The sequence below is a fragment of the Oratosquilla oratoria genome, chromosome 4, assembly GCF_046742065.1.
Source record: "Oratosquilla oratoria isolate Oo_2021 chromosome 4, ASM4674206v1, whole genome shotgun sequence".
NCBI classification, from domain to species: Eukaryota; Metazoa; Arthropoda; class Malacostraca; order Stomatopoda; family Squillidae; genus Oratosquilla; species Oratosquilla oratoria.
In genome coordinates this window covers 26,287,615-26,305,299 of record NC_134780.1, presented here as the reverse complement: position 1 = coordinate 26,305,299, position 17,685 = coordinate 26,287,615, and the positions used below count along the sequence as shown (strand labels likewise).

General features: G+C 37.8%; 1 protein-coding gene across 3 annotated transcripts; it reads right to left on the bottom strand.

Annotated features, from left to right (window-relative positions):
• Nucleotides 1–412: 412 nt before the first annotated feature.
• LOC143024691 (BET1-like protein) lies at nucleotides 413–15,071 on the bottom strand. Of its 3 annotated transcripts, none has more exons than XM_076183695.1 (3): nucleotides 14,998–15,071; nucleotides 10,543–10,622; nucleotides 413–8,913 (listed from the first exon to the last, which is right to left on the bottom strand). In XM_076183695.1, the coding sequence occupies exons 1-3, from the start codon at nucleotides 15,011–15,013 to the stop codon at nucleotides 8,689–8,691; spliced, it is 321 nt and encodes a 106-aa protein (XP_076039810.1). In that variant the 5' UTR covers nucleotides 15,014–15,071; the 3' UTR covers nucleotides 413–8,688. The 3 variants fall into 3 exon arrangements, with proteins under 3 accessions (XP_076039810.1, XP_076039808.1, XP_076039807.1); XM_076183693.1 differs by lacking the exon at nucleotides 14,998–15,071 and adding an exon at nucleotides 14,931–14,958; XM_076183692.1 differs by lacking the exon at nucleotides 14,998–15,071 and adding an exon at nucleotides 11,639–11,693.
• Between the last annotated feature and the right edge of the window lie 2,614 nt (nucleotides 15,072–17,685).

The following is a 17,685-nucleotide window of genomic DNA, read 5'->3' as shown; positions in this document are numbered from 1 at the left end:
TTCAGATTTGTTCTCAAGATCTACAATCTTACCCTTATTTCTTGTGTGGTGTAACCCTCAAGGCAGTGTGTTGGCATTGTACTGTGCAGTGAGACACAGATAGAGCCAACACTCATGAGGATTCCTAATAATCAAAGTTGTTGCCACTGTGTGGTCATTGCACAAATGCAATTCCTGGGAGCCATAACAGAAAATAAAATACTGAAAGGAAACCAGCTGTGCAATATAGCTCTTTGCAATGTTTGAGGTCAAAGAACCCAAATATGCTCCTCATTACACTATACCAATATGATTACAGGCAAGACTCAATTAAAAAATTAATTTCAGTCCACATGACTGTCATGTTTGTATTCCTACATACATGTACTTTGTTTCAGTATACATTCCAGATAACAGGACAATAACACTACAGTAAATTTATTCATATATATATATATTTTTTTATATAAATACAAGTGAAAACCATCAGTGAGAAATTAGAGCTTTCAGGAATATACAGTATCATACAAATTTCTTCCAACTCTATCAATCAGTGTCTGAAACTTGGTATATATCTGTACAAAAATATTCAGCATATCATTTATGTAACACCTTCAACGAAACTTTCCATGAGTGACAGATAATTATCAATTTCTACATATTTTGACAGATGACATCAATCACCCATTTACTCTTCACATTAATAATGCCATAATCAATCTAAACTAAATATTGTACCTTTCCATTATCATTAATGTTTATATTTCCATTAGAAAACAAAAATCCTCTTGTTCACTCAATTCTGAACATACTTTAAATAGTCATGTTTTACCACACCACACCCTGTCTACCATTAGAGGTACATCAGCAAAACAAATGTCCACTTCCTGGAATTTTATCTTTGCTCAATCAATGATAAATCTGATTTTCATTTAATTCTACCATTACTTTTACATATGTACATACACCAATGTCCTTTGTCTTTTTATATGGGGAGTGGGCAACTCATAATGTACACTCACACAAAAAACCTATTTCTTGTCCCTCCCATATTAGCACCTCAAAAATTAAGGGTCATTCCTGTCCACAGCCATAATGCAATGCAGCAAGACACAGTACTTCCACAGCTGGATCTGGTTTACCCCACCTCTTCATTATATAATGTCCCCACCCTCATCTACTTGAACAGTTTACAGAATACAGTACTACCTCTCATCAACAGACGTTAATTAGCTGTGTTTGTGGTGTTTTCGCTGTGTTTTCAGTGTTTTTGGTACTGTTGTTTAGTGTGTGCAATCACTACGCCACCCAAAAACCACTCCAAATCAATGGATTACACAAACAACGGACACCGTTACCCCCCTTTTAGTCCGTTAATGAGAGGTAGTACTGTAGACAAGAACATTTCTTCAGGCCATGTCATTTCCTCATCCATTTCCAACCACTTCTATCATTTGTGTTCTTTCTTCCTTGCTCAACAGACAATTCTCTTGTATCCAATACCCTCTTCATCCTGTCTATCCATCTCATTCTTGGTCTTCCCCTGAAGTTCCTTCCATCCAATTCTGCTTTATACACTCTGTTTTCCTTTCTTTACTTCACTCATTCATTCCATATGCCCAAACCATCTTGGCCTTCTCTGATTAATCTTAGCTGCCAACTCTCTTTCCTCCCCATCCTCTTAACCCCGACCATAGTTCATAAACACTTCATCTCAAATACATTTATGCTATACCTTTCAACTTCCTCAAATTCCAAGCCTCTACTCTGTGCAATGCCATGGGCACAATCACTACCTCCTTTATACAATTTTCTATGTTCATTTACAGCAACTTATTTCTCATGATACTCTTCATTCTCCCCAGAATGTACCTGCTTTCCTTACTCTACACCATCACTGCTACATTTACCCAAATGTCATATAATTCCTCGTCCTGTAGTAATGGAAGTTTATCATCCCAATTTTGCTACAAAGTGGGTGCCACTGCTTAGTGGCAACCAAAATAAGAGGAAAGGTGCTACCTGATTTGGAAGGGGTTGACTAACATAAACTACCACCCATTTGTTAACATGGAGGTTCTGTGAGAATGATCAAAATGGTGGCCACAATAAATGGAAAAATGTCATCCAGTATGGCAAAGGACAAAAGGTCTTCTTCAATCCTTGTATGGCAGGAAATGAAGTGAACAAAACCACCTGAATTAAACTCTTGTGATTACTAGAAAAAGGATACGATGACGACTGCTGTTATCTAGAGGTTTGCCTATGTGAACATTGAACTTTGTAATTCAATTAAACAAATCTTAACAGGATGTGTGTGTGTGTGTGTGTCAAGTTGTGATTCTAAATATTAACTTATCCCTTATAAACGACCATGATTTTGAAAGATGTTCCTATGGAGGAGCCGGTCTTGTTGAATAGCATTAAATTTTCATTAGAGAATAATAGCACTTCTATTCTTTGGGACAATATTGCACAAAAGAGATGGAGTCACAGAGGTTGCAAAAGAGAGATTTCAAGAAAGTAAAAAAGAGGAGGAGCCAAGATAAAAGGAAGGGAGGGGTGGTGAATGGGAGTGGAGTATGTGGGGATGGAATGGGTGGGAGTGGATTTTATGCCATTGTTTTTGGCTACCTCCCTTGTAAGGGGGGAAAAAAGCCATTGGTATATTTATGTAAAAGAGAGAAGGGATAATAGAAGTTCAAAGTGATCAGCATTGTTTTGTGAGAGAGGACCAATCTCAAATTATAAAAGAATGCCGAATCATTATCATCACTATTATTATTACCAAGGATAGCTAGTGGTGTAATAGGAACGGTACTGGTCTCCTATTTGCTCAGTTGTGGGTTCAAATCTCACACTTCTCCCCAATTCCCAGCAGAGGCTGTTACCTGCACCAACTGAATATGAAATTTCAGTTTACATTCTGGAAGTTACAGATATTATTTACGTTGAAGCTGTACATGAACTTGTGGCCAAGTATGCTAAATTGGAGAGTAGGAAATGGGATACAACTAGTGTTGTTACTTTCTTGTATACTATAATCAGGTATATACATGAAAGATGAGGCAACATCAAAAGGGCTTAGCTAAACACTAAAGAAGAGACTGCTTGAATGATGTTTGGTGGTGGTTTTTCATGCAGATGACTCAACTTGTGGGACAAATTTGAAATAATTTTGATGGACAACATAAATGAACCCGGTCCTATAAGAATAGCTCCAAATCCTATATATCACTACAGAAATCTAAAAGCCACAACTGAGAGTTGCAGTATAAAAGAGAGATTTAAGGTGAGTACACATGGAGTTCCTTCTAAAAGACGGACACCAAAATGCAAAAATCAAAGACTGAAAATATCTGAAGTTTAAACTATGACAAGTCATATACTGAGACTTGAGGCTAATTTCAAGTGCTTGATTTTCATTCTGGGTGCTTCTTTGATTCATGGTATCTATTACCAAATGCTTCTTCCCCCTTATAAGGGAGGTAGCCAAGTCAAAGGCACACATCCACTCCTACAGAAAAACAAGAGGCCATGAAGAGACACTCAAAAAGGATAATTATAGAAGAGATGTGAAAAAGAATAGCTTTCCACACAGAGTGGTGGATACCTGGAATAAATTAGATAAGGAAACAGTGTGTGGAAACACTATTCAAGAATTTAAGAACAAACTTGATGCTGAAAGATACAAAGACGGGTCACTACAGGCATAGCTCCCTTCCCGTATAATACAACTAGGTAAACCCACCACCCTCCCTCTCATCTTAGCTCCTTGTGGATGATGGGCCATCCCTGTCTCCTGCCCACTGGCCAGGTCAAAAGAAATGCAGCAAGGCAAAGCACATCCTCAGTGTGGCCACTTCACTTGATCGGCAACCCCTCCTCTCCATCCTTTCATGATTTATGGTAGTCTGGGAAATGTCACTGTCATTGAGGAGAAAATGACATTTTCTTTTGTATCAACCATTATTCTATCTTTCTGAAGCAATCCTGAAATTGTTTAGTTATCTTCCGCTGCTGTATGGAATCGTTTAGTTATCTTCTGCTGCTGTCCTGAACTATTCTTTTTAAATCAACTGCATATGTGAGAGCTTTGGTGCTTTACTTCATATCTGGGATGGGAAGAAGGTAATGAACATATGTCTCAGAAGGTACATAGTTGCGGCTGACCTGTCACCTCTGCCCTATGCACTCAAACCTATGACTAGGAAGATACAAAGGTGCACACTTCCAACTGCACCACCAGTGTGCTGTACAAGGTGGGTGGGTTGTAGGTGAACAAGTTAGTGTAGTCCCTTGTGGGACTACGGCATACTTCTCTGGTCCCCAATGGATGACTGGTGTCAAGGAGAAGCACCTTAAGTGCTCCTTAAGGTACACCTTAAGTGGCAACACCTAGACATGGCATTCACAATGGAGGGACCATCCACCACTCCACTGCTCAAAGCAGCTACCCTATCTCTACCCAGAGGTGCAGAACTGATGGGTTAATATTTTGCCTCCAGATCAAAACCTTTATTACTAATTAACAAGGAAGCTCGCTGGCTCAATGGGTTAGGGCGTCATTCCTTGCAGCGAAGGTCGAGGTGAGGGCAGTTCGAATCCTGCCACTGGTGAAGTTGAACCAAGGGCATGGTTCATTAAATTCCATGCTACAAAGCCCTCTGTGAGGGGTACCGTCCTAGCCTCCCAATAGGGGGGGGGGGGTGATGTTAAACCACACCACTAATTATTAGAGGTGGGCAAGTTCCTCAGTGCACCTAGGAACACACTCAGCTCCACTAATTAATGATGAGACAAACTATTATTCCAAAAATTGGGTGGCTGCCTCCCTGGTTAGGGAAGCCCTTGGTACATGGATGGATGGATAATATTTCCTACAACTACCAATACATATTTTGACGTAGTCCAAAAGGATTTCCCCCAGTCTTTTATTTTTCTGCATGAGGGGGGAGAGAGAGGGGTCACCGATTAAATGAAGCAGCTTTGCTGTGGATGTGCTGTGTCTAGCCACATTGCTTCTGACCCACGGCAGTGGGCAAGATGCAGGGATGACCCATCATCAAGGAGGACCCAAGATATGAGGGAAGGAGAAGGGTGAATGGGAATGGAGTATGTGGAGATGGAATGGGTGGGAGTGGATTTTATGCCTTTGGGTTTTTGGCTACCTTCCTTGTAAGGGGGAAAAAATTCATTGGTATATATATATATATATATATAATGTATCAACAGAATATATATTCTAGTCTGTAATGAGTTATAGCACTGTTGTAAATTAGCATGCATCAATGAATTCCTATACACATCAAGTGCAAATGTCACTGTTCCTGATATCCAACATCCTTATCCATTTCAGTCATTTAGAATCCATACTAACCCTATATGTCATTTATTCATCTAGAGCAGATTCCCCCATGAAAAAGGTCTCTCATCTATTTGTCACTGACGGATCCAGATAACCCTAAAACTGAAATAAAGTTGGTCAGAGGAAGTAATTTCCACTCCTATGGAAAATTCCAGTCATTAACTTTAAGTTAACGAGTTTGTTGGAGAGTTGGTAAGGCAAAGTTTGGATAAGGAAAGCAAAAAGGAAGAACAACAGCAAAAGCATTTTTTGAATAAAGACAAATTTCCATGAATAAAGCAATGCTGTGTAACTCCAGAGTTGAAAGGATCACTAAACTTCCTATATATTTGGGAAAATATCTTTAATAGAAAAGTATTCAAAACCAACAGCTGTCACTGTGATACCAATATACATTTCAAGTGTGATATATGAATATCTGACTTATACAAAGGCATACTCCCCCTATATGGGAGATGGCAGTCAAAGCATAACAAAACACATTCATTCACCCTACAATCTCAGCACCTTTGGGATAAAAGGTCGCCTTGCTCCCACCACACTGCATGGATCAAATGTAGTGCAGCAAGACACAGCACCTCCAGAGGAGGCCATAACGGCCACAGCTGGTTTACCCTCACAGCTTCACTATATGGTGACCTCCCTCTCCGCATCTACTCACCTAGTGCGAAGTGGGGAACATTCTTTTGAGGTGCATCATCCATTTACGTATTCACATTTTCTCTCCAGTCATACCTTACTTGCACTTTCTTGCTCTCCTGACACATCAATGCATCCAAAGCTCTAGTCACCTCATCTCTCTCATTCTAAGTCATCCTTTCAGGCTCCTCTTCCATATGACGATGCCTACCTAGGCGTTATGAGGCATGAGTGGGTACATAAGGATGCCAACATTGGTGTCCTGATTATCTTTATTTTGTAGTTGTAACAGAGTGACCCCCAAATTCTGTGTACTGGCTTGTGTTTTCTGTGTTTATTATTACTCACAGTGAAAGAGAACAAGTCAATCAGCAGCGACTTTATATTCTATGACGCAAGTATTGTGATGGATCATCAAATCGTTGTACATTGGGCATCCGATGTTGCGGGCGAGAATTTGATTTGTATTGAAGAGGTCTTACACATACATCTGCTTTCCAAACTTTTTTTATTTCTTCTTTCTGAGTGCCCAAGCCACACTATGGTCAACTCTGTTTTATTCCAACATTCATTCTCTCCTGTACTACCACATCTCTTAGTCTGTCCATTCTTGAAACACATACATTTCTCAAGACATCATCTCAAATACACTAAATCTATTCCTTTCTGGGTCTCATATTCCACACCTCTCTTCCATACAATAATGTGGGTACAACCACTCCATACAACCTTCTCTTTGTATAAAAATTTCTTTATGCACTTTGTCCCAAATCCCTACAACACTTTACACTGCTCATTCCATCCATTTACTCACTTCATTTATTCCATTTCTCACTTCCACATTCACTCAACTTGTGGCCACAGGTCTCTCTTGCTTCCTCATGACTCTCCTATCTTCCAGGAAACTGGCAACTGCCAGTTACTATGCCGCCCCACAATAGCAATCCTTAACCCGAAACACATCTTCCCTGAGTGACTTATGGTCCCACCTAGAGGCTCTTGCCAGTTATCCAAAGGCCACATGTCTTCTGCAAGTTAGACCAGGGGCAATGGATTGATTGATGGATTGACAACAGTCATCAGTGGCCCACAAGCACTCCCGAGTAGACCCTATTAATTGCTCCACTCAGTTCATCACAACATGGAACTCCCTAATGTAGGCCTTATGGTCTCTTGCAATCTCCTTCATTCTTTTGTTTTTATATGCAACCCCAGATACTAGAAACTTTCCACTTCCTCAAGCAACCTGTCACATATTCAATCTGCTATGCTAAACTCAATTGTTTCTTTATAATTTTCAACATTATAAGATCATACTATAAATTGATATTGCAATAGTAATGAAAAATATATATATCCTATTAGGTGTGAAATACAGACATAAATTAAATATTCTGGAACCAACATGAAATGGCCAAGTCGTCTTACAGCAAAATTTCTAGTTACAGGAATCATATTTATTCTTCTGCTACAAAGATGTCTATACATAATGTTACTCAGAAACTTTTTGTAATCAGACCCAGATATTATGAAGACTTTCAGGGCAAATTTTGGGGATCAAATCTATGGTGAGCCCTCTAGGTTCACTTTAGAAATCTATTGCTGTAATAAATAAAAAGTACACTCAACAATCTCACACAATGACACAGCTTGTGCCATACTCATGAAGATACACACAGCCCTGGTAATGAAAATCATGCCACCTAACTTTAAAAACATTGCAATGAACTCATTCTTTAAACAGAAGTGCATTACATTTTAGTGTCACAGTGTCCATTATGTTTTGTGAAATTTTAGGTAACTGCCAAATGCTTAACAGGACGGGAACTAAAAGCAGCAGTTAAATTAAAAGTCTCGGACCAAGTGGAAGAACCTGCCAGGATCTTAATAAGTTGTCTAAAAAACTGATTTTATTGGAAATCTGACTATTGTACTGGAAAGGCCATACATTTCTGATTCAGTTAGTAATATAGTCCACTGTGTACCTGATATGAAAAAAAAAATCCAGTTACAACATTGAAAACATATTTTCCTTTTGAATTATATGTATTTCTTTAAATACTGACATTGTAGCTATAACCCTTTTTCATTTCTTTTTAGGGGACTTGTTACAAAGACCTTATAAAGGCATTCTATACCTATCAAAATTTAATTTCAGAGCTTCAAAAATTCATTCCATTGTGCCAAATTTGGCAAACAATTTTGTTCTGGTACTGCGCATTTTGATTCTGCTTGGAAGAACTTTCATGGTTTAAAGGGCTAGTTGACCACTGTTCCTCGACTGACTCACATCTACATAGTGTTCAATTTGTTACATTAACAATTTTGTTCTGACTATCATCATACACTTCATTCAACTCCAAAGAATCCTTTAAGCCATAGTTAACAACTGAAATGGGGGAATACAATTATTGTCCTGTAAAAATAAGAACAAGAAACACAAATTTCAAAAATACACAGCCTTACAAAGTCAGTTAGACTAAAATACACAGCTCAGAGCCAAGATGCAGATTTCAAAGAATGACTCATTTGATGTTTGGGAAGTCTGAATCAATGGGTCTATATATGTGAATCCAGAGTAAAAATTATTGTCAGAAATTCTAAATAACTTCTGCAAAGGTTTTTAGAGGAAGATGGGTGAATATGAAATCTCCACTCATTTTAACATCATGCAAAACAGATCACAGAGACTACATTCTGGATCATGTGGAGATACGTGTCATGAGATAATACAATATCACGATGAAAACAACAATAAATCCAGCTGTGTAGCACATCACTCTCCTGTTCTGCCGGCCTGACGAGAGAAGATTCTTCACTCGCCCAAAGGATCCAGTCATGAGGGATTCTCCGCTGTTAAAATCGCCTCCCATGCTGTCCAACAGCCGATTGTGTTCGTGGGTTTCATTTTCGATGTCCAATGCAATCTGCAGAAGCAAAGGTTCATGGATAAAATAGAAATAATAATAACTTTTGCCTCGAAGTTTCCATGACTGGAATCTGGCAGCCCCACAGTGGTTGATGATCCTCAGACCCTTCCACTGGTTCCTCTGGGAAGAAATTTTGTACTCTTGGATGTGTTGCATTCATGCAGGACTGTTTCTTTATCACTGGCTGAATATAATAAGAGGAGAGGTGTAATCACTGTCTGTCAGCTCTCCTATGTGAGAAGGTGGGGGGGGTAATACAGTTGAAGATGATAGTGAGAGATCTTGAGCTAATACAAAGACAAAGATACATCTCTACATGGGGGTTAAAGGGGGTTTGCAGATTTGAAAATGGGCAGTAGAGATGATTCCCTCTAACCTACCTGGTACCTGTCATTGGTCCCAGTCAGAATAAAAACATACATATACAGTATAACCTAGATTATGTAAAATTCATAGAAATTTCCAAACTCCAGATATTGATTTATTTCAGAGAATCAATAGTAAATACTTGGGATGAAATCTCAATGTTCATGCTATAGTGCAAATACTATTAGCCTTATCTATAAGCAGCAATCAATAATGTAAACAACTATCCACAAATGCCTCAAAATAAAATCTCTCTGTATCTATATACTAAGGGCTTTTTTTCCCTTTATTTGGGGGGTAGCCAAGTCCACACATCCACCACCCTTGTTTCCCTCTTATTTTAGCTTCTCATGGATGAAGGGTCAACTCTGTCTCCTGCTCACTGTCAGAAGCAATGCAATGTGACACAGCACATCCACAGCAAAGCTACTTCATCTAATTGGCAAACACCCCTCTATGTCCCCTCATATGGAAACTAGAAAAGACAGGGAGAAATCCGTTCAGGCTGCATCAAAATATTGTCCACACCCAACCCTTCCCTACCTGCCCCCCAATCCTCTACCCCCTGCCTTTCCTTTGCATCAAAGTATCATCTATACTCAGCCATTCTCCATTCATCCCTATCCCCCCTGCATTCTCCCTTCCTTGCTGAACAGACATTCCCCTCTTTCTCAATGCTCCTTTCACCCCATCCATCCACCTCATTCTCAGTTGTCCCCACAAGTTCACTTCATCCACCACTGATCTTCCACACCTCTTTTACTAGTTGTTCTTCATTCATTCTTTCCATGTGTCCAAACCATCCCAATACTCTTTCATCAGCCCTATCTGCTATCTCCTTTTTCATCCTCGATTTCCTCCTTATTACTCACTCTATCCAATCTTGAAACCCCTACCATACTTCTCAGACATAAACACATTTAAACTTCTCCTCTCTCAAATTCCAAGTCTTCGCCCCATATAATGTCATTGGCACAATCTTCCCTTTATATCTTTATCTCTTTATATCTATTTCTCATGACACTTTTTAATCTTCCAAGGCATTTACTTGCTTTTCTCAATCTACAATTTATAAATATATTTACAAATATTATAAGTATATTTACAAAATAAAATCAATCACCCAAACACCTTTTAATTACAGTTAATACTGCAACAACCATAGATATTATACTACTTGACCTAGCTGACTGCATTGAGTGCGTACATATTAAAAGTGATGCACCATTAAAAGAAGGATGGAAAAAGCCTCAAACTTACAGATCGAAGCTGTGATACTTTGCTGGCCAAGTTGTAAGATCTTTGCTGGTTTCGCTGATCCAGTTCCTGCTCCTCCACACCTGAAATGTTTAGCCAAATGATAATTACAGCTATTAGAACTATGGAGAGTTAATGCACGTAATATACATTCACTCACAGTTTACAAGGCAAATGAGAAGGATCATCTATTTTGGTCAAACCTCTTCAACTGACATTTGACTTCAATACTTGGCGAAATGTGTAAATTTTGTTATGTGACTAATGTATAATTGTTCATGACATATTGGAAACAACAGTGGGTACTTGGATGTGGTGGTATTAAAAAGATGTCAGTATCATCAGTAAATTTCCAGATATGCACACCTAAGTGATAAATCAATAGAAAATTAAAAGCAATACACTAGCTACAACTTGGATGTCAGAAAGCTTCGAGAGGCCACGTTTGTTTTTGAAGGTGAACTAAGAGAAGTCTAATACATTGGTCTAGTCCAGAGGTGGGGAACCTGCGGCCTTTGATATACATATTATTTTAAAAAGTATATTATCTATTATCTAAAAAGTATATTATTTATTATAAAAAGGGATAAGATAATTGAAAAAAAAAAGAAAAAGAAAAAAAAATTGTTAAGTGCGGCATCTATGTGGGATGATGAAGTGTAAGGTCTTCATGCACAAAAAGGTTCCCCACCCCTGGTCTAGTCTAACCTAATCTCCTATGTGTATAGTATTCCTAGAGAGACTGATACTTGGTTGGAGTGACACTTGATCTCTATCAACTTTCAAATGTATTTACTCCACCTTTTAATATGACAGCTGACAAATTATGACTACTCCACAGGAACCAGGTCAGTGCATGAATCACTTATGAAAGAGATTCTGTAACTATCTCAAAAGGTTGTAGTACAATAAGCTCTGCATCTTCCACATGGTAACTGCTTCTGAGGCAATTGGTGTGCTTTGCTGGTGCAATCTATGCTTATTTTCAGTCATTTCTCTACTGGGTCTAGGAGAGTTTAATATATACATACATATAACAAGGGCTTTTTCTTCCTTACAAAGGCATAAATCCACTTCCATCCATTTCATCCCCACTCACCATCCCTCCCTCTCTCTTTTCTTGGCTCCTCCTGGATCATGGGTCATCCCTGCATCTCACCCACTACCCTGGGTCAGAAGCAGTGTAGCAAAACAGTGCATCCACTACAAGGCTGCTTCATTTAATCGGCGACTCCCCTCTCCATCCCCTCATGCAGAAAAAGAGAAGACAGGGAGAAATCCCTTTGGGCTGTGTCAAATTATCATTCACATATATATGCACCACAGCATCATCCATACACAACCATTCTCCACTCACCCATATCTTCTGTCTTCTCCCTTCCTTCCTCAACAGACATGCCCCTCTTTCCCAATACCCCTTTTACCCCATCCATCCATCTCATCCTTGGTTGCCCCTTCATGTTCACTCCCTCCATCTCTGCCTTCCACGCCTCTTTTACTAATCTTTCTTCCCTCATTCTTTCTATGTCCAAACCATCCCAATACTCTTTCATCAACCCTATTTCCCAACTCCCTTTCCACCCCTGCTCTCCTCCTCACTTCTTCATTTCTCACTCCATCCAGCCTAGTAACCCCTACCATACTTCTCAGGCATTTCATCTCAACACATTTAAACTCTTCCTCTCCTATATTCCATGTTTCTGCCCCATACAGTGCTGTCGGCACAATCACTCCTTCATACAATCTCCTCTTAGCATCCATTCCCAAATGTCTATTTCTCATCACACTTTTTAACCCCCCCCCAAGGGATTTACTTGCTTCTCTCCTATATTTTACCTCCACTCCTCCCTTTCCTGACATATTCACCCCAAGTATCCACTCCCTTCAGTCTTTCTCCCTTAATGCTCACTTCCAATTTGCTGCCACATTCTCCCCTTGTATATCTCATCACCTTACTTTTACCCACATTTATCTTCAACTTCCTTCTTTCACACACCTTCCCAAACTGTCACTAACTTCTTTAATCCCTCTTCTGATCCTGCCACAAGCACAGTGTCATCAGCAAACAACAACTGGGTTATCTCCCATTTTTCTCCATTTTCTTTAGTTTAATGAAATACAGAATCTGACAATCTTTTGTGGATTGATTGTTTTGTGATCTGAATGTGTACATGTTTTAGTATGGATATAAGAACATAAGAATAAAGGAGACTGCAAGAGACCATAAGGCCTACACTAGGCAGCCCCGTATCCATCACCACCTGTCATCCCCATCCATAAAGTTGTCTAATCGTTTTTTAAAATAACTGATAGGGTACTGAGTTTGCACTTTGTAGATGTCAGAATAAATATTTACTGGGATCAATTCTACATTGTCCTTGGTTTGCCACATTTCTGTGATGTGATGCAATGGATGGGGGTGATCCAGGGCTCTTTCTTATTCTTGTGTGCTGCTCTCTAGAGGAACTATTTTGTTTTCCAAATTTGGATGTTCTTGTATTCTTGTTTTAGTGCAACCTGTTAATATTCTTACTGTTGTGATTGGATACTATTTTGCTAGTAAGAATGCAAGGACTTTTCTTTGTTCTTTAAGGTTTATTTTTCTATGAAATTGATCAACACAAATGATAACAGACCCATTGTTATAAGCAAAATTCACACTATTTAATAGAAAGGCCAGAATGGTGGGTGAACAGGTCAAGCCTGCCAGAATATTTATCAAAAGAATTTGCCAGAGAGATGCACAGCATCCTTGAATATTCAGTTTCACAACTTTGTCCCTTTATAGTAACCTGCATTAGATTTATGCCTTGCATGTGACTCGAAATGCTTACCCATATGGCTTAGGCTCTTTATATCACTCTCTGGAAAGACAAAGATAGTGGGGTGGTCTAAGGGTAGTATTCAAATAGGTTAAGGAGTTTAACAAAGGTGATGAAAATATGGTCATCATATCAAGATAATGGATATATAGTGGACAAGATTAGGTTTAAGATGGACAGCAAAAACTGGTTTATCAATACAGTGGTTAACAAAAGGAATAGTCTAAGTAACCATGTAGTGAGGACTAAAGCAATAGGATGTTTTACGAGATGATTAGATAAATTTATGGATAGGGATGTCAGATGGTTATTCTGCAATATACTTATTGTGACTTTGGCCAACTGTTTTGGTATTTGTTATGACAAGCACACGAAGCCTGGTGATATCAACTACAAATACAATTTCCAGTAAATTTTTAGAAATGCACAGCTACGTGATAGAGCGATAGAAAATAAAATAATAATTTTGTCAATGATAATACATCAATGTAATACACATTATTCTTAGTGGAAATCAATAACGGAATAAGTTACTAAATGCTATACATAAATATAAGCATTTTGACTGCTTGAGATGACATTTTTGTTTTGGTAGATATGGAGGTCGAAGAAATTGAAGTATGATAAATTCATCTATTCTAACCTACCTACCTATCTAACCTAACCTACCTAACATAACCAGCATTAAGTAATGCAGTACCTGTGATTCTAGAGGTCATCAAAGTGTTTGTTGTCATCTTTGACCTCAGAATCTATCAAAACAAGAATAATGTCTGAAGGAGTTGATGCAAATTTGTTTGCTTGTGCATAGCTTTTAGCAATGTTTTCTGTTATTGATTTCCACCAAGAAAAATATGTATTACATTGATGTATTATAATTTACAAAATTAATATTCAAATTTCTAATGCTATATCCCATAGGTGTGCACTTCTAAAAAATACTCGGTTTCCTCCTCCACCCTCTCAATGACAATGCCAATGCTAAAAGCCTAAAAGACTAAAAAAAAAAAAAAAAAAAAAAAAAAAAAAAAAAAAAAAAAAAAAAAAAAAAAAAAAAAAAAAAAAAAAAAAAAAAAATAAAAAAATTAATAATAATAATAATAATAATAATAATAATAATTCAGTGAAAACATTTACATTACAAAGAAGACCTTTGCTACGTCCATAGAAGTTGGATATAACACTTGTAACCTGGAAAAAAATTACCACAGGAGGAAAAAAATTAAGGAAAACTCCCTCTGACTTCTCCCAGTCTGCAAAAAGTTAAAATAGGAATCCTAGCTTGATTACCCTTCTTAGCTTCTACTGCGTTCACTTTTTATTATATCTCTTTTATTTTTATCATGGTTGTTGATGGACAATTTCAATATATGTGAGATACCTTCTCTCGTGGGTACTGGCCTAGTAACAATTTTACCTCAATTTCATAACTAATACATCTCAACATACGTTTAGTTGCAGACAGAGAAATACAATCATTTAGATCACAATGCAACGATTTCTGGGCACCTGTCCGCCATATATTATCACCATTATTAACCTGAACATAACTGTTTTCACTTTATGCACCTGAACTATTACAATGACACATGCCATCTCCATTTCCCAAATTTCTAATAGATTGATATTTCCTTACCTCCCCAACTAGCCATGTTGGCAATTTCTGATGACACTAATGTTTTGTATACTTGTTTAGTAAATACTTTCAGGGGTAACAAAATGGGTTTGTGGAAAACTTGTATATTAATGAATCATTTTATGACATATGCAATTCAATTATCATTGAATTGTATTATAGTAGAATTAGTATTATATTTCTATTTAAATAGGTGTTCACAAGAAAAACACTAGATTGCAGGAGCGTCTATTTCTTCTACTTTAGTGATGTATCAAGACTATTAGCAAGAGTTACAAAACATTTTATTATAGAATACTTCCTGTTTGTATTTCAAGTCAATTAAATGGGGACTGATCATTCATAGTAACAGTCTTAGTCTTATGTAACGTGAAATACGTGACAAAGACGCAAGTTCCAGCCCCAGCCCTGCATAATTTCGCTAGGGTGATGTCCAAGAGGTTTTGTAGGAAAATTATTAAATAAAGATAATTAAACAAATCTGGAAATAATACACGCATAATTTTGCTGAAGAGTATATGGAATGTTAAACTGTGATGTCACGACACGTTCAGAATTCGGGGGGGGGGGGAGGTCACATTACAATCCATTTATGTAGCAATACGCGATTTATGAAATTAATTATTACTACGGTTGTATTAATTAAAAGCGAAATCATGTATAATGCAGGTATTTTTTCCATAGGAAATCAGTCCATTGTGTGGATAATCACGAAACAAATAAACGGAAAACAAATAATCAAAGTTGCCGTTGCATATTTGAAATATTTTTCCAAGTATCTACTGAGTTATATAAAACACGAAATTACAAACTGTTATGCAGATATACAGACATTTGACTACACGAATACATGAACATTAAAAAAAATGAAAATACAATATTGGCATTCGTACAATATTTTTTATTGATACGGTTGGAAACTGGACATGGTAATCTAGTTTAAAATACTTTAAACATTATCAAATATATCCAAGGCAAAATATCTTTATTTATTAGGCCCATAAAATAATAAGATCAGAGTGAGACAAAATATTTAAGTTTTCCTTCCACAATTGAAACAGAAAACTAGATAAATATGCCTCAGAAAACAACATACTTAGCAATGACTATTGTTTTTCTCACTCGCGCGTGCTCACACACACACACACACGGGCGCGCGTGCAGTTACCACAAAGGTAAAGCTTAAGAAACAAAATTCGTATATCGCATTTTGTAATTATGTAATACAGAAATATACGGTCTTCAAAATTCTTTCTCCTAATCACTTCTATCTTTTGCACACTCCAACTACAGCCAGCACTCCCTTTCATTCCTCCATTTCAATCTCGGTCTTCCTCTCAATCTCACTCCGTCCACTTCTGCCTTCTACTTTTAATATACTTGTATCCACTTATTCATTAAGCCTATATTTATTGTTGGTTAGATAACTTTATGGATGGGGCGATATGTGGTAAAAAATGTGCTAACGGACATGGGAACTGTCTAGTGTGGGCCTTATGTCCTCTTGCAGACTCCTTCATTCTTATGTACTTATATACCCAAATCACTTCAGTACTCTGCGATATGCCTTATTCAACGGCTTTCTAAAATTAATTTAAAAATGTCTCTTTCTCCCTGCCTAACCTGCATTCCAATTCTGCTCCTCAATCCAGTCACACCTTCGAATAAACTTACATTCATTCCCATATGCCCATTTCTTATGACATTTGTAATTCCTTCTAGACGTGTATTTGGTTCTTTTACTTTATTAATTGAGCCTTAAATCCATTTCTCCCGTCACCGACACAAGTATCTAAACCTTTCCATTTTCTGAAACATCTCACACCTGCCACTGTTATCGTTCGTTGTACATCTCATCACTTTATAATAATTATTATAATTATTGTTGTTATTATTATTATCATTATTATTATTATTAATATTGTTATTATTATTATATATATTTTTGCCAACATTCAATCGTAGCTTGCTTCTCTCATACAATGATATATCCTTTTTAACTCGTGAACTGCTGCAGCTTCTTCTGAACTGGCCATTGCGAGGAGGGACAGCAGGACTGGCAGCAGAGGTAGACCACTACGGCTGTGAGGACTGCCCTCGAAACTCCACCAAGTAAACCAAGTAAGTATCAGCCACAAGCGCAGTGTCGTGCGACAATAACAAACAGTTCACTTGATGGTGTGGTGGGACCATGATCCACCGCTAATCAATTCAGCGGTCCGAGTTCGTGTCCCGTTCAGGGCGGGCTGGCACTCCAACCCCGGTGGGCAAGGACATGTGTGTGTGTATTAACCTAGTTGTATTTTACGGGAGAGGAGCTATGCTCGTAGGAGCCCGCAGTTGTATCTTTCCGCATCCAGTTCTTTCTTAAAGTCGTGTATAGTTTTAGCACTCACTGTTTTCTCTTTCAATTCATTCCATGTATCTATCACTCTATGTGGAAAGCTATTCTTTTTCAGATCTCTTCTGTAACTGTCCTTCTTAAGTTTCTTCTTGTGCCCCCTTGTTTTGTCCCATTTAAGTAGATTATCCCTATCAAGGATTTCCATCCCTTTCATAATTCTGTATATGGATATCGAATCGTCTCTTTCTCTTCTTTGCTCCAGTTAATATTTTTAGTTTTTGCTAATCTTTGTTCCTATGTCAGCATACTGAGTGTTGGTGCCATCTTTGTTAGTGGTCTTTGAA